General features: G+C 42.7%; 1 protein-coding gene across 1 annotated transcript in view; it reads left to right on the top strand.

Moving 5' to 3' along the window:
- The window catches only part of GUSB (glucuronidase beta), a 41,667-nt gene extending 17,569 nt beyond the window's left edge, over positions 1-24,098 (top strand). Inside the window, exons 3-13 of the mRNA XM_040424784.1 lie at positions 1,300-1,481; positions 3,349-3,491; positions 3,828-4,015; positions 4,890-5,042; positions 9,622-9,800; positions 11,821-11,967; positions 14,409-14,493; positions 15,522-15,698; positions 17,092-17,227; positions 17,640-17,751; positions 23,985-24,098. Coding sequence (XP_040280718.1) covers positions 1,300-1,481; positions 3,349-3,491; positions 3,828-4,015; positions 4,890-5,042; positions 9,622-9,800; positions 11,821-11,967; positions 14,409-14,493; positions 15,522-15,698; positions 17,092-17,227; positions 17,640-17,751; positions 23,985-24,096 — 1,614 coding nt within the window. The 3' untranslated portion in view covers positions 24,097-24,098. The remainder of the gene's footprint in view (positions 1-1,299; positions 1,482-3,348; positions 3,492-3,827; positions 4,016-4,889; positions 5,043-9,621; positions 9,801-11,820; positions 11,968-14,408; positions 14,494-15,521; positions 15,699-17,091; positions 17,228-17,639; positions 17,752-23,984) is intronic.

Below are 24,098 nucleotides of genomic sequence, written 5' to 3'. Positions count from 1 at the left end.
TTCATTGTCTGTGAACGGCCAGGGCCTTTTGAGGCTTTGATGCCTTTTACAGGTATATTTCAATGTAGGCCTGCAGGTGGCAGCACTTAATTGGAATATACCAATCTTGTATATTGTAATGGATGATGAATTCCTTTACTTTATGTAAATTGCTGTCCAATGATTGCATGTTAGTCGCCTAAGGTAAAGTAAAAAAAAAATGTTGACTTGCAATGGTTTTAGAGATGGGATCCTTGGCTATTTTAGAGATAATACAACCGGATCCGTTCATAACGGATACAGACATTTGTATTATCCTAACGGAAGCGTTTTTGCTGATCCATGCCGGATACAGCAAAAACGCAGATGTAAAAGTAGTCTTACTGGTAACGCCCGGCAGTACTTTTACTGTTGACTGCTGGTAATGTATTTGTAAACTTCTAGCAGGAATAATACAGGAACGGCACAACATAGTCATAGGTATAGATGCTCCAGAATTGTTATTACATGGGGAATGCGAGTAGCTACTAAAACTGACATGTCAGGAGAGGGGACAGCGCCTCTTTAAATCCTTTGATATAATAAGCCTGAAATTGACATAAATAGTGACATCTATCTACAAGACAGCATCTCCGACTTTTAATACCCTGTAATGAGTCATGTCTAAGGCCTCTTGCACATGAATCTGCAACATGCGGTTACAAGCTGTGTGCTTCCCATTGTCAAAATGCCTGTTCGTGTCCACAAAATAGACATGTTCTATTCTTTTGCAGGATGGACCTGCAGACATATGGATGTGGACAGCACATTGAAATAAATAGGTCTGCATCGAATCAAAAAAAAATTGGATTGGAAGCAAAAAAAAAATACGATTGTGACCATGAGGCCTTAAAATGTAGATGAGAACAAGGGTTCTGGTTGACTGTTCTTTAATCTGAGATCAGTGTGCCACTTCATGTGCTTCTGTATTACAGATAAAAACTGTTGGTGACCACCCCGATCACAAAAATTGCATAGGTTATTGCTGCTCAGCTTGTCTCCAAGTGAATGTCCATCAACTTGAACCATCATGTTGTTTTATGCTCCAGAATTTTTTGCAAACTGAATATTTCTAGTGGTCCATACTGTAAAGCTCCCTCTAGTGGTGGCTGTAGGCAGCCAGGAAATCTGATTGGAGACCATTATGTTAGGTCTAAGCTTATGAAGTAAACCACATCAACTTACACCAGGAATAAAGTGAAGCGAGTAGAGGGAGGAAGGGCTGAACATTTCCAATGTCTTCTTTTAATTTAGCTCTACTTTCTTTCATCTTGCTTGCAGTGGGTTAATGGTGTTCAAGTGACGCTGCATGAAGGAGGACACCTGCCCTTTGAAGCCAACATCTCCAGTGTTCTAAAAGGCATTTTGGGAACTCCCTGTCGAATCACCATTGCTGTAAATAATACCCTCACTCTAAACACCCTACCTCCAGGATACATCCAATATATGAACGACCCCACACGGTAAGAACCTCGACTCTAGATACTGTGAGTCTGGCCAAAGAGAATAGTACTACACAGCGCTTCCAGACTTGTCGAGTCAGCTAAAAAGGTAAAGCGATGTATTTGCCTGCATTATACAAGAAACTCGCTGATTACACGGTATTTGGCTACACATGTGACAGAAACGGTGTGTTGTTTACCCTTGTGGGGAGACGTCCCTGTCCGCCGATCGTGTGATCTCCCCTTCGGCTTAGCCCACAGATTTAGAAGGAGCATGCTGGGATATTTGAACAAGCTGTCTACTTCCAGGCAAACAGTGCGCCCGCGCTGTAGGAATGAGCAGGCAGTCCAAATAACCTAGCAAGCTCCATCTGGGAGGGCAGAAGAAGCCGGAGATGAGATCAGATGATTGGCAGATGGGACATCTTGGTGCAGTTGTAAACACCCCCACTGGTGCAGAAGGGGGAGTCACTGCCAAAGGTTTCTTGTATAGTGTTGACCACACGACTGCCTTAACCCTTAGGATACCGGAGGTTTTTGCATCTTCATTTTTCTTCCCTATCTTCCTTGAGCCATAACTTTTTTTCATTTTTCTGCTCACATAGCTGTATGAGGGCTCATTTTTGCGGGAAAAGTTGTACTTTCTAATGCCACCATTTAATGTGGCATACAATGTTGTGAGAAGCGTGAAAAAAAATTCCAAATGGGGTGGCATTGGAAAAAAAAAAAGCAATTCCTCCACCATTTTACAGGATTTGTTCCCACAGCATTCCCTTTGTGGCAAAACTGAACTGTCCCCCTTATTCTCTGGGTTTTTATGTCTAAATAATGTAAAAATAAATGTAAACTTTGAAAAAATAAAAAAAAATTCACATTACCATATTCTGACCCCTTTTTTTATAGTTATATCTACTGAGCTGTGTGGGGGCTCAATCTGTAGTTTTTATTGATACCATTTTAGAGTGTGTGTGACTTTTTGATCACATTTAAAAAAAAAATTTGGGTAAGAGAAGCAGTGAAAAAATAGCAAATTGGCCATTTTGACCCTTTTTTTCCGTTATGCCATTCGCCGTATTGGAAAAATATTTTTATATTTTAATAGTATGGGCGTTTTCGGACATGCACGAGCAGGCGCCATGTTTGCACTTCGCTCCATGTGTGCACTGGTAGCGAAGGGGCTAAAGGGGTTGTGCAGAATAAAGATATCAATAAACTATCTTCAGGATAGGTCATCAAAAATAGATCAGCGGGGGTCTAACTCCCGGCACCCCCGCCGATCAGATGTTTTGAAGGGGTAGCGGCACTCATGCAAATGCTGCTTCTTCTTCTTCAAAATGACCAGCACGTCGTCGTAGGGGCGGCACAATGTTATTACAACTGTCTGTCCTATTCAAGTGAGGAAAATTCCACTTTTTGAAATGCAGCATTTTTTTTCTCAGTCTGCCCGACCAATTTTTTTTTTTTGAGGGGCTTCTTATCATTTGACATTGAAGTGGATATCAGTCAATTTCGTAGTATTTATACAATGGGTAACAATGTGAATGTCCCTCACTGAGCTTTGTACATGAACGATAATCATCCAAGTACAGAAGGTTCTTAGTAAAGATGCTAGGGCTGATAGGCCGATAAAGTTGGTGGCCAGACGTAATTATTATACGTTCTGCCTGACATTAACGCACTAATGCCAGAGCCCCCCCATGCTTCATGCAGAACACGTATGTGTATTGCAGAATGTCTACAATTTGTGCATGTGAGATAGGTGTTTATCATGACAGACAAATAGATGTTCACCATAAATGACTGGGAAGAAGACAGCAGACATGCACTGTACTCTTTGTAGATGGAAGGTGTTACATAACTCGCACAACATTTTTATTTTTCAATGTAGATATCCCAAAGGATATTTTGTACAAAATACAGAGTTTGATTTCTTTAATTATGCCGGTATACATCGCCCTGTGGTTCTTTATACAACCCCCTCAGTGTACATTGATGACATCACCATTATTACGGACATAAGCGATAAGACAGGTGAGTAAGAGTTTTTACACTGTCAGCTAAGTTGCATGGTCATATCACATTAGTTGGTAACTGAGAACTCTTCTTTCATTTAAAATGCTATTTTAACTTGAATTTGTATAATAAAAATGTATTTATATTTTGTTTTTAACATTCCTGCAGTTGTGAAGTGACCGCTTCAGCCAATCACTAGCCTCAGTTGTCTCATGCTGTATACTGCTGAGGCCATGTGCGGCATACAAGCAGGCCATCACTGCAGCGGTGGGGAGCATCGGATTGGCGCCTATGGAGGAGAGGGGACTCTTTATTATTTTAAATCCTTGTTGTTTTTTTTTTCTATTCTGCCAGGATTGGTAATCTATGAAGTATCTGTGGTTGGTTCAGATTATTACTCAGTAGCTGTTATCTTACGTTGTCAAAATGGGGAAGAGGTAGCCAGTGCTGTGGGGGCGGTAGGACAGCTGAAAGTGAGCAACGCCAATCTTTGGTGGCCGTATTTAATGAATGAAAACGCTGGATATCTATATTCCTTTGAGGTAAGGTAAACCACTCCAATCTTATTACTGTGTTACATTCTCCCCTCCTGTAGGCATAGTCCGTGTTCGCCAGGACTAGTAGTAATGTCATAGAGCTGTCGGGAGTACAGGAAGCGTTTCAGTAAATACATTCTAGAAATATACTCTCTTTAATGCTCTTAAAGGGAATCTATCACCTGGTTTGAGCATAACAAAGGGTTACTACTGCCATGTACAATAAAATACCTTATTTCTTGCTGTAGTCTTCATTTTTTGTTTCATGAGCAATAAAATCCACTTTTTCTGTTATGCAAATGAGTGTCCAAGGTGCCCAGAGGGGCGTTATTGTCCTTCTCTGGAGCCCAGGAGCTCCCCCCGTACAGTGCCCAGCCCGCCTTCCTTTAGAGCCCAAGCCTGCCTCTTCCAGCATAAGTAACTGCCCACACCCGAACTCCTTACCACCTCCCCCCCCGTCTGCTACGTCATTATTTGGATGTAACTGCGCCCACAGATTCCTTGCGTCCACTCGATGAAATCTCAGGCAGGCGCAGTACCGCGGACTGCCTGCGCGATGTAGAAGGGCAATAGCTTTCAATTTGTCACTGGGCTCGGCGCATGCCTAGTGACACATTTGAAGCTGTTGGCCTCAGGAGCTTCTACATCTTGAAGGCGCAGGTATTTTATTGTACATGACAGTAGTAACACTTTAATCTGCTCAAACCAGGTGACAGATTCCCTTTAACTTCTTGGCAACTATAGATTTCTGTCTCCTCACAGCAATAGCGGCAGGCCAGTATGCTTGTTTCTTGTGGAGGTCATAAGCTGTCAGGTTTCTTTCTATAACCGTGAACAAACAGGATAATGATTATTTTAAAGAAGTTGTTGGTACCTTCAGGTGAAAATTCGGGCAGATACAGACAATGGCGTATGTGAAGATGTCTACACTTTACCTGTGGGGATAAGAACAGTCCAGGTATCAGGTCAGCAGTTCCTCATCAATGGGAAGCCTTTCTACTTCCATGGAGTCAACAAACATGAAGACTATGATGTAAGTATGAGGTCTCCATGACTGTGGTCATAATTCATGGAATATACTATATTTATGTTTACTAAAATTAAAGGAGTTCTCCAGGACTAGGGAAATATGGCATCTTTCTTCCAAAAACAGCACCACTTCTGTTCATAGGTTGTGTCTGGTATTGCAGCTCAGCTCCTTTTAAGTGTATGGGGCTGATCTGCTATGCCACATGCATTCTGTAGACCGATGAGTCGCAGTTTTTGGAAGAACAATATCTAAGGGATAGAAAAAAATACACTAGTGAACAGTTTAATTACAGATGATTAATTAAATTAGGGTTCATTTTCCTAAGGTTAAGTGCTAAACTTCCTGTCTTAGGCATAGACGATAATACCTTGGTTGGTTAATCTGGTGATCAGACGCTGCTGTTGTCAGGGATCCCTGTACCAGTAGGACCATAGTATGTAAATATACAGTAAGTAAGAACCGAGGTTCTCCAGGGGCTGTGCTGCATTTAAATGACCACTGAGTTGCATGGGAGTTGAAAAAGGATATTTAGGGTGCATTCACGCGAACGTATGGCATTCCAATGGAACAGCAAAACACTGGCACCAGCCAAGTGCACCCCGCATCGCGGTCCGGACTCGTTGACTTAAATGGTTCTGCAATCCGCAAGATGCAGCGAAAGATAGGACATGTTCTATCTTTAGCAGCGCAGAGGCATGGATCCAGAATCACACTTAAAGGGGTTGTTCCATGAAAATATTCTACAGTTTTCAAACCAGCACCTGGATCTGAATACTTTTGTAATTACATGTAATTAAAAATTTTGCATAGCCACTGAGTTATCCAATGCAGTGTATCTTTACAGCGCCACCTGCTGTGTATTTCTTTCTTATTTCTTTGACCTGCTCACTGAGATGGCCCCACATGCTCAGTTTCATCCTTCGACTGCCTCTTGAGCTGTGACAGGGAGAGCATGGACACCTCTCCTGAGCTGTAATAGGGAGAGCATGGACACGCCTCCTGAGCTGTGATAGGGAGAGCATGGACACGCCTCCTGAGCTGTGATAGGGAGAGTTTGGACACGCCTCCTGAGCTGCATCAGAAAAGACACTCCCCTTGAGCTATCGGCTTGATATAAATCTAGCAGAGCAATTAATGGGGAGATCTCTGGATCCATGTGAGGTGCAGGGCTTGTTATAGCTTTGTTAGAAAGAGATTGTCATGTATTATATGATGTCTGATTTTCATTTTTTACATTAGTCATGGGATAACCCCTTTAACTCCTTAAGAACGCAGGGCGTATCGGTACGCCCTATTTCCCGAGTCCTTAAGGACTCAGGGCGTACCGGTACGTTTTAACTTGAAATCGGGATTCCGGCGCCGCGGGGGTTAATTGGAACGGGATGCCGGCTGAAATCATTCAGCCCGCATCCTGTAACAATGCAGGGGGGGGGGGGGTCATTTGACCCCCCCCATATCGACGATCGCAGAAAACCGCAGGTCAATTCAGACCTGCGGTTTTCTGCGTTTCCGGTCTATTCGGGTGTCCTGTGACCCGAGGAACCGGAAAAAGACTGCGATCGGTGGCGTAATTATACACCACCTATCGCAGTCCGAGGATTTGGAGAGGCGGTGCTGGCCCTGGTGCTGAACACTGCTGTCCAGGGTGCTGATTGGTGCAGGGGAGAGAGGCGCGAGATTCAAACTTCCTGCGCTCCTCTCTCCCCTCCTCTTCCTGTTCTGCACGAGCACCCGGCAGCATCGTCCAGCACCAGCTCCAGCTCCTGAGTCCCCCTAATCTAAATCCATCACCCTCCTGCACCCATCGCCACCCAGGTAGGTTAGGGTCAGTGAGGGAGAGGCACCATTAGGCAGGGAAAGAAGGGAAAAGTTAGTTAGGAAAAAAAAAAAAAAAAAAAAAAAGCCCTTTTATTCCAAACTTTCTTTGATCCATCTATCAGACCCCAGACCCCCCCCCCCCCACCAGCCCGTTCCTTTTATCATCCGCATCCTCCTCATCATCATCTGATGACGATGAGCCCCCAAGGCGGAGCCAGGGGCCCCACATGCTAGGGATCCTGTGGCCCACCCTAGTACGAGCCGCCCTGGGGTTCGTACTGGTTTCCCGGCCCACCAAATAAGCCCACCGGAGCCCCCTGCCGATGAACTTAGTTTGTGTCCCCCAGTGGACTTTGAGCCTGAGATTCCGGATTTTGCTGGCAATCCTGGAATCCAGATTCCCACAGTGGGGTTTACTGAAATTGACTATTTTAGTTTTTTTTTCAGTAACCCACTGGTGAATCTGATGGTGGAGCAGACGAATCTGTACGCCCAACAGTTTGTCGCTCAAAACCCAGGCTCATTTTTGGCTAGACCCGGTGGCTGGACGCCGGTCAGTGCAGTTGAGATGAGGACATTTTGGGGCCTCGTGCTGCATATGGGTCTAGTCCAAAAACCCAGTGTCAGGCAATACTGGAGTGGGGACGTCCTATACCAGACCCCACTGTACAGTATGGTCATGACACGTCCCCGGTTTGAGGCCATCCGGAAATGTCTGCATTATTCCGATAATGCAGCATGTCCACCCCAAGGTGATCCTGCCTATGACCGGCTGTATAACATACGGCCGGTCATCGATCACTTTGGGGCCAAATTTCAGCAGGCCTACGTACCTGGAAGGGAGGTCGCGGTTGATAAGTCTCTTGTTGCGTTCAAGGGGAGACTCAGTTTCCGCCAACATATTCCCACAAAGCGGGCGAGGTATGGCGTGAAGCTATACAAAATTAGTGAGAGTACCTCAGGGTACAATTACAAATTTTGTGTGTACGAGGGGCGAGATTCCCGGATTCAACCCCCAGAATGTCCCCCCACACTGGGTGTTACCGGGAAACTCGTGTGAAACCTTATGTACCCACTGCTGGATAACGGTTACCACTTGTACGTGGACAACTTTTATACCAGCATTCCCTTGTTCAGGTCCCTTGCCGCCAGATCCACGTTCGCTTGTGGGACCGTGCGGAAAAATCAATGCGGCCTCCCTGCCTACCCCCTCCAGGTACCTATCCCCAGGGGTGAGACCCGTGCACTTACCAGTGGAAGCCTGTTGCTGGTCAGGTATAAGGACAAGAGGGATGTCCTTATGCTGTCCACAATCCACGGTAACAGCACCACCCCTGTCCCTGTGCGAGGTACCGCGGCAACGGTCCTCAAGCCCGATTGTATCGTCGACTACATTCGGTATATGGGAGGAGTTGATATGTAAATTACCTCTCTACCAGCAAGTAGGGTGGCTACTTGCTGGTAGCAGCCGCATCCTCCTCTCATAAAGACGCCCCCTCCTCATGTTGATTGACAGGGCCAGCGAACGCGCTCGTCCTCTGACTGGCCCTGTCTGCAATTCAAATCCCACGCCTGTCTTCATTCGGCGCAGGCGCTCTGAGAGAAGGAGGCTCGCCTCCTCAGCACTCCCTCAGTGCGCCTGCGCCGATGACATCGCCGAAAGAGAAGAAGTCATCGGCGCAGGCGCACTGAGGAGGCGAGGGTCCTTCTCTCAGAGCGCCTGCGCCGAATGAAGACAGGCGTGGGATTTGAATTGCGACAGGGCCAGTCAGAGGACGAGCGCGTTCGCTGGCCCTGTCAATCAACATGAGGAGGGGGCGTCTTTATGAGAGGAGGATGCGGCTGCTACCAGCAAGTAGCCACCCTACTTGCTGGTAGAGAGGTAATTTACATATTATAAAAGTCAGTTTTTTGATTAAACTACTGAACGAAAATGAGTAAGAGCATTATAGATTGATATATCGCAGTATAAGGAATTTAAGTAGTAAACAATATAATGACTTTAGTGGGGTGACAGAAGCCCTTTAAGATGCACAGTATGTCGGTGGAAGAAAGCTGCCATGTTTTTCTAATCCTGTACAACCCCTTTTAAATGTATTGGTATGTTTAGTTATATGGACTTTTTTAAGATATCCTTAAAGTGATAATAGAGCAGATGACCTTGGTCTTCTATTTCTTGGCCAAACTGGTTCTCCAAAGCAACAGATAGGCATAGGACCACTAATATTCAGATTTTATTAATTCAGTACAGTCAACTTGTAATTTACTCATGTTTAAAGGGGTTGTCCCAGAATGGCAACGTATCCACTGATCACACCAAACACGAGAGTGGGGGTCCCATATTCCTCCAACTGAATGGTGCAGAGGTTGAGCATTCACACTCCATTCAAAGTATATGAGCAAGCACATTGAAACTGCCAAACCTAGCAGAGTACAATGCTTAGCGATCTCTGGAAGTCCAATAGACGGCAATGTGCATGCTCGACGTTCCATTCCTATGGAGGGGGGCACAGGACCCTCATTCTTTTGATTGGTGTGGGTCATAGTAGTCGGCCCTGACCGATCAGACACTTATCTCTTATCCTGTGGATAGGTGAGAATTTGTCATTTTGGGACAACCCCTTTAATCGTACTATTGGTCTCCATAAGAATTACAGTGTGGATTTAATTTGCTTACTTCTCTTTGTAATAGTGTGTGGAGCTTCAGAGATATTGTACTAAAAAACCTGAGATCACTTCATATGTTTACTTTTGCTTTCAACAGATTAGAGGAAAGGGTCTGGACTGGTCTACAGTCCTGAAGGATTTTAACCTGTTAAAGTGGCTGGGGGCAAACTCATTTCGCACTAGCCATTACCCCTATGCTGAAGAAATCATGGACCTGTGCGATAAATATGGTATTGTGGTCATCGATGAATGTCCAGGAGTTGGCATAAAACAGCCGTAAGGAACCCTTCTTGTCATTCTTTATCTGCTGTTTTTCTGCATGACGGTCTATAGAGGCCTCTGATACAGCTATTTAGATGTTGTAGAACTTCCATAATTCCGAATACTCAGGCTTGTGATGCGATAGACACAGACTTTCTTGGCTGGAAGTTGCTAACGTTACATTTTTCACAGTTGTAACCATATTGGAAGCCTCTATCCCTATTAGGGTACAGCCGTATTGTGCAGATTTTCATTTTCATCACCGTATTTTTTACTTGTTATACATCTGGAAATTCCATACTATAAGGCAACTCCTGTTCAAATTTGATTTGGGACTATCTGATGTCGAAGCAGTTGGATTCCTGGCCAGTGGGTGGCAGGCTAGAGTAAATCCTCTGTATAGTTATCTGCAGACTGTGATAAGGTGATTCCTTAATACGTGGAAGCATGAATCATTTCCACATTAACACCTCTTGGAATCGCTCCCTTATTTTAATTGAAATTAAATTCGAAATTATGTCGCACTCGGGTGATGGGGAATCGCTTTGAGGTGCTCCCACTGGCAGACAACACCCAGTCTGACAAATCAAAAATAAATAAATAATAGTGGGGCACTCCCTGTAGTATTGGGATTTTATTAAATGTGAGATAAAATTTGGATAATAAATAATACAATTGATGGTATAGATAAGTCAATAAAACGAATACTTAATGTTAAAATTAATAGCAGCAATCATAGGAGGTGAATATATATATATATACGCGTGTTCACAATACTATTAAAAATGTATCAAAAATATATCCAAATGGTCAATTCATCCAGAGATCGGCGTTTAGAAAAAATGACCCCTTCATCAGTGGCTTAACCACTGATGAAGGGGCCATTTTTCTAAACCCCGAAACGCGTTTGGTATTACCCCTATCTCCAAATAAAGAAAAACGCACATCGACCGACTGAGGAGGCGTGGATGTTATTACTGGAAATATCGAACCGCTCAGACAACTTTCGTTGCACAGATGAATCCCTGATTTATCGCGGGGTCACGTGTACTCTAAGGATTGGCACGGAATTCAAACACAAGTAATAGCCCTTGAGACCGGAACCCCGATTTCCATAGGAGGCATACCGTGTCGAGGGCAACAAAGTCCACTGAAGACCTCCCGGTAAGATTGTGACAGTTTGTTTAAAAAAAAGCGATCGCATTTTGTGGATTATACAGCGGGACGCCGCTGTTTGTATTAAGTGAGCGGGACGCCGCTCTGCATGTTATCAGCACTTACTTGCGCTTGAGATCAATAACTACCGGTACCTGGTGTACTGCTTTGGCGTTTGGAAGAATTTTTGGTCACTATCGTATTGCGAACATTTTATATCATCGAACATTTTATATCATCAGAGGTCTGGTTGACTGTTGTTTTCCAGAGATTGAGATCTCTGGATGAATTGACCATTTGGATATATTTTTGATACATTTTTAATAGTATTGTGAACACGCATATATATATTCACCTCCTATGATTGCTGCTATTAATTTTAACATTAAGTATTTGTTTTATTGACTTATCTATACCATCAATTGTATTATTTATTATCCGAATTTTCTCACATTTAATAAAATCCCAATACTACAGGGAGTGCCCCTTATTTTAATTGCCTGCACAAGAAGTCATTGCACTAGTTACATTCTTATAAGCTGCAGTTTGCCTAGTAAAATAGCAGTTCGCGATTGTAAAATAGCAGTTCGCGATTTGTTCAGTTTTAAATAGGGTGTCGATGCTTATAAAGTTGTTCATTTTCATTGGTAGTTATTCTGTGAACTGTGTAATATCAAATATAAGCTGCAAATGTTTGCACAATGCTGCCCACGTATTACACAATTCATTGGCTCTATGAATACATATACTGGCATAATGTACTAATCTACAATAAATATAAAAGTATACAGCTGTGACAGGGAGCTTATTGTTGTACTTTTACTATCACTGTCTCATCTTGTCCGGGCTTTGTATTTCTTCTTTGCTTGTTCCCTGACAGTGAGAGTTTTGGAAACAAATCTCTGCAGCACCATTTAGTTGTCATGGAGGAACTGGTGCGAAGAGATAAAAACCGCCCCTCAGTGGTGATGTGGTCAGTCGCCAATGAACCAGCCTCACAGATTCCTCCTGCAGGGTATTATTTTAAGTAAGTGGGCAGCCCTTCTGCTATTAAACTGAATAAGACATATAATACTGTATACTCAGAAGTAAAGTAAACGTTGGTGCACAGGTGCAATACTATGCCTTTGAAATTTATTTTAGGAAAGAGTTTTCCTTATGTGCATCTACGCTTCAATTATTTTGACATAAAAGGGAATATTTCTTAAAGGGGTTCTCAGAGAATTAAGAAAATTAAATTATGGAAAATACTTACGGTAAATATTACTTTATTATAAATATATTCCCAAATACCATTATTTAGTTATAATGGCTTGTTTTGTTTAGGGAAAAAATGGCTGCAGTCCTGTTAGTACACATAAAACCTGTCCTAATCACACAGGAGGACGAGTTACTTTACAACACTGAGGTAAAGAGCTGCCTCATCATCCTCTCTGCTCTACTTGTCAGGGATTATGATCCTGAATACAGCTGATAAGATATTCAGCTGAATCTCTGTAGGAATTGAGTTCATGAGGAGACATGAGGTACAGAGAGGAGGTGGGGATGTTGCTAATGAGCAGCAGTGCTTGTCTGCAGTCTCCATCACCACAGCCCCAGATTACCACAGTCTGTACCTCTCATGTCTCCTCATGAACTCCATTCCCACAGAGATTCAGCTGAAGATCTTATTAGCCGTATTCAGGATCATAATCCTTAACAAGCAGAGCAGAGAGGAGGATGAGGCAGCTCTATAGCTCAGTGCTCTGAAGTAACTTGTCCTCCTGTGTGATTAGGACAGGTTTTGTGTGTACTAATAGGACGGCGGCCATTTTATTTCTCCTAATGTTTGATCCCTAGACAAAATGAGCCATTATAACGAAGGAAAGGTATTTGGCAATGTATTTATAATAAAGTAATTAAGTATTTTCTTTATTCCTGGAGAACCCCTTTTACTGGAGTACAGTATGGGTTTATTTACTCATTTAGATGTGGATATATACTGGTCTTTTTTATCTGTAATGTATTAGAGCTTTTATTTGTGTTTTTATCTTTGCTAATGTCCTTAGTTTTATATGTAAGTCCTACCCATCTCCCTCTTTATGATTTCCCAAATCTTCTGGTCTGCAGCAATTTGGGAGTGTGCCTTTTAATAAACCCTAATGATCCTTGTCCATCTATGTGCATGGATTTGCACTATGGGTAATGTTTATATGAAAGTGTTTTCTGTATTATTTGAAAAAATGCAATTGCAGGATAACTATTGGTGTCTGATTGCCTATATTGTTGCGTTATCCAGTTGAAAAACTAGAGCCACATCCTGGATTGTTGCCTGCTGAGTAAGGCCTCTGTCACACAGGCGCATCATTAGTATTGCCTGCTGAGTACACAGCCAGTGTTAAAGGGGATGTCTGGGCTATAGATATTGATGACCTATCCTCAGGATAGGTTATCCGTATTAGATCGGTGGGGATCTCACACTCAACACAACCTCTGCAGCGCGGGAGACTATACAGTGTACAGAATGGAAGCAGACTGTTCCGTATACTGTGTAGTTCTGGCTTTGGAGTGCAGTACCCCAACACTACACAGTGTACAAAGCTGTCTGCCTCCAGCTCCGTGCACTGAATAGTCTCAAACGGCTGCCCAAAGCAGCTAATTGGTGGGGGGTGTCGGAACCCCAATGATCTTATATTGATGACCCAGCCTGAGGATACTATCTGTTGCATGGGCAACTATCTCTCCACATGGGCATACACAATCTGTGTGAATTTAAAACAGCAGCATGCATTACTTTGAACTGTTCTCTGAGTGTAAAATGTCCATTATAGTCCTTCAAGAGTGTTTTAATGATCATTCCGCATATCCTGCATATTGTTTGTACTTTAAAGGAGTTGTCTTGTGTATTACAGTTTCATCCCTAGAAGCCAGACCATCAGTATTACAGATCTATAATTGGATGCAGTAGTATTGACGTCCTGATCCATAATGCTGCCCTATTGCAGATCTGTATTACACACATTTAAAAACACAGGCCTGTCATTTACACTGATTGACTTGCACCAAATTGTGCAATGGATTTTGCAGTTCAGATTTAACCCTTTTTTTGTAAAAACAAATAAATCCATGAAAAATCACGTTTGTGGCTAAATGTCAGACCCAAGCACACCACCTCCACCACCAGAAATGATACATGCTACTTCCCTATGTCAACATCCATATATTAAAAAGATCATCAAAAGCTCCCTAAAGGTAACAAACAAATGGTGCAAAGGTATCATGAAACCGAAATAAAGTTCATGTAATTACACCCTGTAGTCATTGTAAGGCTATACAGAGGAGAGGTGATAATAATAGACTGTCCTTTTTGCGCAAATCTGTTTTTTGTGGACCGAAAATTGGACACAGCCAAATGCATGAGGCTGGAAACTGATTTACCGTTGCCATGCTAATATTTTGCTGAATACTTTTTTTTTTTAACTTTCACAGGACTGTCATTGGTCACACTAAACAATTGGACAACACCAGACCCGTAACTTATGCTAGTAGTGCAAACTTTGACAAAGACCAAGGGGTAAGTTGAGTTCATTTTTACCACAAGTTAAACCAGCACTTCCAAACAATGTGAAATAAAGTATAAGTGCATGCTACCATGGCTGCACTGCATAAGCAAACAAATACTGTATGCAGCAGCACTCTGCTCTATATACAAAGGCACGTGCAAACACTAGAAACATCAATAAATCTGAATTGCATTACTACTATACTTACTATCTGAAATTTTTAAGCTCTTCGCTCACATTTTTTAAAATCAAAATTGTCCCTGGCCCATCTACCAACGGCAAGGTGGCTTCCAACACACAGGACGTACACTAAGAGACTTGCCTTCCCTGCGCCTAAGCCCACAAAAGTTAGAGCAATGTAAAATCCAGCTATATTGTATTCCAATTAAAGCCCTCTGCAGATGGGTGGAAGTCCACGGTCCAGAAGGGAGTAGCCACTCCCCTGAATGTACAATGAAAAAAACTAAGTTAGACCAGCACCTAACTGCAAGTCCGATTTATCCATGTTTCCAGTGTTTGCATGTGTCTTTGCACATACAGCAGTGTGCTGCTGCATATAGTGTTCATTTTTACCACATGACATCGCAATGTTGGTGAAATACATGTGAAGAGCCATAAAAAATGAATTTCCAACTGTGGGTAATCTGCAATGTCTATAATCGATATGCTGTATGTTTAGTAGTTCTTTACACTTGTTGATGAAAATGCACATTGATCCTGATCATCAGCTCTTCTGCAGTAGCTACGGATCTACTGCAGAACAGCGGATCAGTTGGTGTATGTGGTATTGGGCCTGTCCTGAGGATTGACATAAAGGGACAGAAAAACCCCTTTAATGCCTGTAAGTGATGGAAGATTGATTGCTAAAAAAGCCAAAAAAATATGTTGTAATCATTGCACTCATACAATGATGTCTAATAGCTCTGTAAAATCACACACCGTGCATTCAGCTGTGTTTTATCATAAAGATGATCTGAAATGACAGGACAAAGGCAAAAAATATCAGAAGAAAATGCATATTCGTATTTTGTATTTCTAGGCCCCATATGTGGATGTGATCTGTGTCAATAGCTACTTCTCCTGGTACCATGACTCTGGTCACCTGGAAGTAATTCAGCTGCAACTCCATAACCAGTTTGACAACTGGTATGAGAAGTACCAAAAGCCGATCATACAGAGTGAATATGGAGCAGATACTATACCAGGCTTCCATAATGTAAGCATACTGAGGATTTCCTATGGTATTTAAATAACAGTGGGCATTTCTTTGCAGGGCCATTTCAGTGTATAACTAACAGGCCACGTTCATATTGGTAATATCTTGTTGTTCTGACGCACCAGATAAAGAAGCATCTCAGGTGAAAGGGTACAGAGCCCTATCTATCTTTAATATACTAAAAGCCTGCAGAATTGTGTATTCGGCGCTTTACCTCAATCAATACAAGATAAGTGCTATGTATTTACAAAGTTACTCAACAACAGGTACTCTATATGTAAACTTTAAAATGGTTCAAAGGTGGACTTATGCCTCAACAAGATAAGTACATGCTTACAAGCTGGCTGTTTAAATGGACAGTGGGGATCTCCGAGAATCTGATATTTTTTTTAACAAGTACCCCCAGCCTGCCTCCGTAAACTGAAGTCATTGGCTGCAGCGACACATGTGACCATGTTCATGCAGCGCTGGAAGAAAACGAGCCAGGGACTGGAACATGGACACAGTGGAGGAGGACTGGAGCGTCGGGGATCAGGTAAGTATGAATATTCCGTTTACAGGGGCAGGCTGGGGACACTTGCTGAAAAATCATTATTCCTGGAGAACCCCTTTAAAGGGGTTCTCCAGTCATTTAACCTAATTGGTATTCGGTACTAACCTGTAGAAGGAAAATGTTTTACATGGCAAGATTAGGTTAAATGACCAGAGAACCTCTTTAACAAATTATCTGATGTATCTTACATGCATAGACAGTAATGATGGGGCAAAAATAAAAATATAAAAGGTAATCCGATAAATGAAGAAAAAAAAAAAACATATCCGCTGACCTTGGTGGTGACCCACCTCAGTCTGCGATTGGCAGAGTGGGCCTTTCTTGGCCTCACCAGCATGTTGAGCCTGGTTCAGGAAGGAAAGAGCTGGTCAGAATCACAGGGGATTGATGGAGGTGAGTAATGTTTATTTGCGCATTTGTAATCTCTTCTGACCCTGGAATTGTGGATGCCTTAGGCAGTGATGGCCAGTTCGCAGTGTTCGCCCGCGAACACATGTGATCTGCCATCTTAACTCACAAGTCCGGCGATGCACAGATAAGCCCTTACCTGTGCCTGTGCGCGAGCCGGTCTGAAATCAAATGCGGTCTCCGGGTGCAGGCAGTTCCGAGAACAGCCCGATGAAGTTCCCCGGAGGCTGTTCTCGGTACTGCCTGCTCCCGGAGACCGCATTTCATTTCAGACCGGCTCGCGCACAGGCACAGGTAAGGACTTACCTGTGCATCGCCAGACTTGTGAGTTAAGATGGCAGATCACATGTGATCGCGGGTGAACACTGCGAACTGGCCTTGGGCCCTTATTTGCAGTGTTTTATACATGACCACACTGTCTTTCCATTTCAGGACCCTCCATTAATGTTCACAGAGGAATACCAAGCAATAGTATTAAAACACTATCATGCTGCATTGGATGAAAAGAGGAAGAAAGGTGTCATCGGGGAACTCATCTGGAACTTTGCAGACTTCATGACAGCACAATGTAAGTCAATATCTCCATCTTTAAAAGATTTAAGGAGATCATCCACATTAGACGAACATTGGCCCAACCCACCGATTTGGGTGGGGACTGACCAACCATCTAATGTGTGCCTGGCTTTCCCTTCTTTCTGCCAAAATCTTTCTTAAAGGAAATGGAGCAGGCATGTTGGATTTCCTTTTGTTCTGAAGGTAGATAATCCACTGCTACAGGTGTCTGGGAGAAATGTATTCCCCTCTGCTCTCCAAGCGTGGTGTGCACTGTACTGGGGTCGGAGGAATAGCTGTCAGCTGAACGAGTATTCAGTATGGCCACCTAGCCACTGATAAAGTGTTACTTATTGATTAGTTAACACACAACATAGGACAATGATATGAACACATTGTAAGCATTTCATATTCTTTTTCCAATGCAGCAGTTACCAGAGTTGTGGGGAACAAGAAAGGAATCTTCACCCGCCAGAGACAACCTAAATCAGCTGCTTTTATTCTGCGGGACAGATACTGGAAGCTGGCCAATAACACTGGGTATTTGCATACACCTATTGTATAAATGTTTTCTCCCCGTAGCATACACAACAGCCTGCCATAGACTATCTTGGGTTTATCTATGGGTGCTGGCATGCAATAGTTTTGCTCTGAAATTGTATGGACTTTTTTCCATTTTTACTTTCTCAATCACTTTTCAAAAGTGACAAGAAATGTAAGTGGAGCTTGTATCAGGGTCATGACCTCCACACCACCACAGATTTACCATAATTGACACCAAAAATTGGCATAAACGATGCCTCAAATCTACGCCTGCTCATAGCATAGATCGTCTCTATGATTATTACATCCCCCCCCCCCCCTATGTTTCAGAACCCAGTAGGAATGCCCCAACAAGGACAAAGTGGTCCATGAATACCTCCTAGCACTTATAGAAAATCTGTTACAAGTGCCTTGAATGTACACATTGCCATAGTGAACAATATATGTACTGTAATATACTGGGGGACACCCTTCCCCCTGTATTTCTCTCTATGGGTGCAGGTAGTATTTGCATTTTATGAATGTGCAGCTTAAATGTTTGTCTGTTCTTTTTAATTGTACAATTGCAATGATTTGAGAATTTTGATACTCCTGAATGGGATAATCATTGACTTAATAAATAAAAAAATCATGTTAACATTTTTTTTTTGCATGAACGATAATTTGAAAACTTAATCTCACATTTATTAAAGGGGTATTCCCATCATAGTATATGCCTTCACTGTCAGGTAGGTGCGGGTCTCACTACTGGAACCTACACCTGTGTCCAGAACGGGCCCCCCAAAATCAAGGAGAGTGCAGCACACAACCATGACCACCTTCTATTCACTACTATGGTAGTTCTTGACTGGCTCAGCTGTTTCCAGCAGTCCCATAGCCGTGAATGGAGAGGTGGCCATGCATGTGCGAGATACTCTTCTTCACTTTGGGATCCTTTTATGGAGATAGATGCGGGTCCCGCCTCTGGGACCCACTCCTATCTGACATTGATGGCATAGCCTAGTGATATGCATCAAGTTTTTGAGATGGTCCAACGCATTTAAGTTTGCATAGATATTTATTGATATGCATCATTTGCACATTAGGAAATTGCATAATTCAGAGATATTGTAAGGAAGATAGTGTTTGGGATTATTATTTAACTCTAGCAGTAACATACATGATTCAGAACTTACAGTTACATCAGCAACAGTGGTATACATGTATAAGTCGCTCCTTCCATTTTCCAATTCTGTCCAGAACATCATAGAAACCAACGCCGTTCAATAGCCCCTGTTTACTGTAATGGGATCATTTAATCTCTAGCAGGGGGCTCCATTTTTATTTTTTGTTCAACGTAATTTGCAACTGAGGCTCCTAAGCTGGCCATACACATGAAGTTAATGGACAATTTAGGGCGTCAATCATTTGAAAAAGTAGCATGTACAATCATTTATGATGGCCAGCAGAAGACTTCAATCTGCTGAAAAAGTGATTGTCAAGGTTGGAAAATTTGGTCCATTGTTGGTCAAAATTACATGCATATAGCCTGATCAGCCGGGCGGTCATTTGTCATTGTGCTGAAGGACCAGGGAGGCATGCTGTTCCATTCAGCTCTATGGAACTTCCAGAGATGGCTAAATACAAGCACTCCGATACCTCTGGCAGCCCCTTAGGCCACTTTCACACAAGCGAGTTTTCCGCCTGGATTCGATGTGTGTTGCGAATAGACATCTGGACTAAATCCTGACCAATTCATTTCAATTGCTCTGAGTACATGTGTCGTTATACTGATTTATCTTTGTATTTAGAAAAATCGCAGCATGTTCTATATTATCCATTTTTCACGCAGCCCTTGCCCTATAGAAATGAATGGGACCTGAGTAAAAAAACTAAACGCATCGGGATGCAATGTGTTTTTCACTGATGGTTGATATGGGATGATGAGTGTTATTATTCAGTTTTTCTTCATGCACATGAAAAACGGATGCAATCTAGTCGGAATAAAACTGAAACGCTGAACACAATAGCAGAAAAAACTGACACATTCCATATTGCTCATATAAAAGAGGCCAGTTCAAACAGGGGAGAGCTGCCCCCCATTTTAGTGGATAAGTTGTAATGGGTCAACCAATTTAAAAGTGCCTTCGCTCGCTGCAGATTTTTGTTGCAGAAATGTCTGCACCTGAAAAAGTGTTCCATTCATTTGAAAGGGATTGTTTTGGCAACAAGCACGTGGATTTCTTCAAACCCATTTGGGTGAATGGGACTGATTTTCAGTTGCTGAAATTTCGACAATAAAATGTGCTGAAAGCACCCTATCGGAGCCTCCAAAGCAGATGTGAGTGTAGCCTTAGAGAGAAAAAAATAAAAAGATCTTAATAGAAAGGCAGAACAATAATGCGCTTTAATTCTTTCACTGCTAACGAAGTACCGTATTTTTCACTTGTTAAGACGCACCTAGGCTTTTGAGAAGGAAAATAAGAAAAAAAATATTTTGAACCAAAAGGTGTGTTTTTGGTGGGTTTTGAACAAATGGTGGTATGTGGATGACGCACTGTTATGGGGGATCTGTGGATCACGCACTGATATGGGGGATCTGTGGATCACGCACTGATATGGGGGATCTGTGGATCACGCACTGATATGGGGATATCTGTGGATCACACACTGATATGGGGATATCTGTGGATGCCGCACTGTTATAAGGGGGGGATGTGTGGATGACACACACATAGCATCTTATGCTGGTCCCCCTCATGGCCCTATGTGTCACAGTAATTATTAATGTATCCCCTCATGTCCCTGTGTATAGTGACCCCATTACACCGGGCCCCGCTTACAGCAGTTTTTATATGTAAAGATTATTTAATGCTCAAGCAGTGGCTCTGGTTTGTTAAACTAGCGTAATCAAAGCGGCGGGCAGGCCAGCAGCGTAACCTCTCTCATTCAATCACACTCCTCCTGTTCCATTCATGAAGTGGGAGGAGAGTGAGTGAGGTTAAGCTGCCGGCCTGACCGCTGCTTTGAGTGAGCTAGTGAGTACTACTACAGACGATTAGGGCAGTTTAACAAAGAGGGAGCCACTGCTTGAGCATTAAAGGGGTATTCCCATCTTCAGTTTTAATACTTACCTTCGTCCAGCGCGACGTCCACTTCCTGGATTCGGCTGGGCTTGAGTGACGTCTTCTCCCGGCCAGGCCGCGCTTGCGCAGAAGACTGAAGTTTTTCTCCGGGCCGCGCAATGTCCTGAACGCACACGCACGCACCATGGTGACTTATTCCTGGCCTGTATAGTACAGAGCCGGCGAGCTGGCCAGGAAGAAATCATCATGGAGCATGCGCGGCGGGGTGCGCGTTCAGGACATTGCCCGGCCGGGAGAGAATCTTCAGTCTTCTGCACAAGCACGGCCCGGCGGGATTCAACAGGAGAGGTGGCCGTAACCAGGGGAGACGAAAGACAACATCAGGTAAGAGGGGACTTATTTTCTCAAAAAGGGTGGGAATTGGGTAATAAAATGTATTTAGAAAAATGATCACTGTCAAATCATTAACAGATTTAACAGTGATCATTATGATGGGAATACCCATTTAAATAAATAATCTTTACATATAAAGACTGCTGTGAGCGGGGCCCAGTGTAATGGAGTACAGTGACCACACCGGGCCCCGCCACGAGTGCAACAGCAGTTGCAGCCTCCAGCCCCTCCTGCCACCCCGCTTAATTGATACATCGCAGGCAGCGCTGTGCAGCATAGCAGCCGGCGATGTATCAGTGTCAGACATGCACCATGCTTAAGACGCACTGCAATTTCCCCCCACTTTTGGGAGGAAAAAAGTGCGTCTTATAAAGCGAAAAATACGGTATTTAAGATTAATATAATTTTTGGATTCAAATGATACCAGTCTCAATATACAGAAAGTACCATGATTAGTCTTATGTTTTAGTTCTGTGTGTTTTTAACAGATGTCAGGGCTATAAACATGGCATTTACCGCCAGTTATTGAGTCAGCAGATCACTGGAGACTTTCAGGCACTATGCTTCTCAGCGCTCGGCGACTCCACATTGTCACTTTAAACTTTGTTTGCCACTTTGTTAGTACTCTCTCTCATTGAGTCCCTAATGAAGTAGAGCATGGGATAAAGTGGGCATATCCCTGATGCACTGGGATTCACACTTGGGCTACAATCACACCACAGTGAAAAATGTTTTTTTTTTTTTTTTTTTAACAGCTGTCGCCCGGCCATTTTTTTGAAGGCCTGTAAATAAAGGCCGACAAAAAATAGGACATGTCCTGTTTTGTCTGTTTTCATAGACCAAAAGCCCCCACACAATAGAAGAGAATCTTTATAATGTCCATTTCTTAGAAAGGTATTGGTGAAAAAATCAGCCGTTAAAGATGGACTGTTTTGCCGGTTTTTAGTTGTTTTTTTTGACTGTCGTGTGAATGTAGCCTTCCATTACCTGCTATGCCAGTGCCTTCCCCCACACCACTGCTTGGTCAGAATTTCCCCTTCTGACTTGCTTCTTGTTCTCATTGTTTCCAGCCACTGGCAGAGTCCCTAAGTCCACATACTTTCCAAATAGCTGATAAGCTGCAAATAACTGATCTGTCCAAATCTGTCTCTTGTCAGACACACTGCTAAGATTGTTTGCATAGAAAATGCTTTATTTCGATGAGCTATATTTGAAATCCTCAAATATATTTTGTACGCCTTATTCCACACACCCTGTTCTCGCCATCTTGAAGGAATGCACATAGCAGACAAGTTATACTTTTACCTCAACCGGGTTACTGAAATTTGATGCATAGGATTTAACCCACAATGTCTGTTTCTAAGTAGTATTAAAGGGAACCTGTCACCTGGATCTTGTGTATAGAGCTGAGGACATGAGTTGCTAGATGGCCGCTAGCACATCCGCAATACCCAGTCCCCATAGCTCTGTGTGCTTTTATTGTGTTAAAAAAAAAAAAAAAACGATTGCAAATTAACCTGAGATGAGTCCTGTCCCTGACTCATCTCACATACAGGACTCATCTCAGGTTAATTTGCATATGTATCAAATCGTTTTTTTTTTTTACACAATAAAAGCACACAGAGCTATGGGGACTGGGTATTGCGGATGTGCTAGCGGCCATCTAGCAACCCATGTCCTCAGCTCTATACACAAGATCCAGGTGACAGGTTCCCTTTAAGTATAATTATTTCTGACTGAGAAAGACAAGCTTCTTCAGTTAATCTCATTCACTGGATCCAGTCCTCATGGAACCTTTATGGAAAATTCCTGGTGCAGACAATTCCAAATGTTTCCCCATCAGTAATATGGCCCTTGGAACATCAAATAGATCTTCTGTCATCACTCAAAAACATCAAATATTTGGACTCCTGTAAATAAACCCCATTCCTACATTCTCCAGTAGTGTACTTCATCAACCTGTTTGAACCTCAATTCTTCTTGCATCTGATCCACAACTTTTTCAGAGGAGGCTCCAAAACATTTGGCAATGCAGTCACTTACTGTATATCTGTAGTACTTTTTCATGTAGAGGGGAGGAAATATGACACCTGCCTTTTTGACTCCTTAACTTAATTCAACTTGTAGTCTTTTGTGGCACAGCCATTTCTTTCCTTACCTAAAGATCTCCTAGCTGTTGGCTAGTTAGTTTCTGGAAAATATCTTAACCTTTCTCACTTAGAACAATGCTTTTCACAAAAAAAAAGTATCTACCCATTGGATATTTCCTAATGAAATTTCCTATTCTTCAACATAACAGAAACTCTGGCAGAAGTATAAAGGAATTTGTGACTGGGCTTATATTAAACTTAGCTGAAAATGATCCCAAGGGCCACCTTCTATCCAAGCATAGTGTAGTGAGAACAAATTGTGTATGTGCACATTGACCAAAATGTATGTATTACCACGTGCATCCAGTGTAGAAGTAGAAACCCTATGAGAAAGAACAAGAGTACAGAGAGGAATAAAAAATAAAAAAAAGGTTGACATTTTGTCTTAATAATATTGTATATTAATACTGACAACAGGATTTACCAAAACTTACTGGGGAAATAATGTATTCACACAGCATCCGGTAAAATGTATAGGAATATGGTTACCCCACATTTGTCTCTTTGTTGTACTATTATGCATGTTCTCCATTTGGTGAGATTAATCTGGTTATACAGTAATTCTTTACCATTCTTTGACTTGCACATCCCTTGACTGCATTTTCTTTCCCAATTAAAACAGCTCATCGGACTCTATGTGGAAGAATTATGCCACTCAGGATCTGCACTGTAGAAAGAGAGAAAAAACTGCACTGTACAGACCAGACATTGGCGACTGCTATATTTTGGGCTGAGG

This window comes from Bufo bufo, chromosome 3, assembly GCF_905171765.1.
Source record: "Bufo bufo chromosome 3, aBufBuf1.1, whole genome shotgun sequence".
Taxonomy (NCBI): domain Eukaryota; kingdom Metazoa; phylum Chordata; class Amphibia; order Anura; family Bufonidae; genus Bufo; species Bufo bufo.
This window is presented reverse-complemented; position numbering and strand designations above follow the sequence as displayed.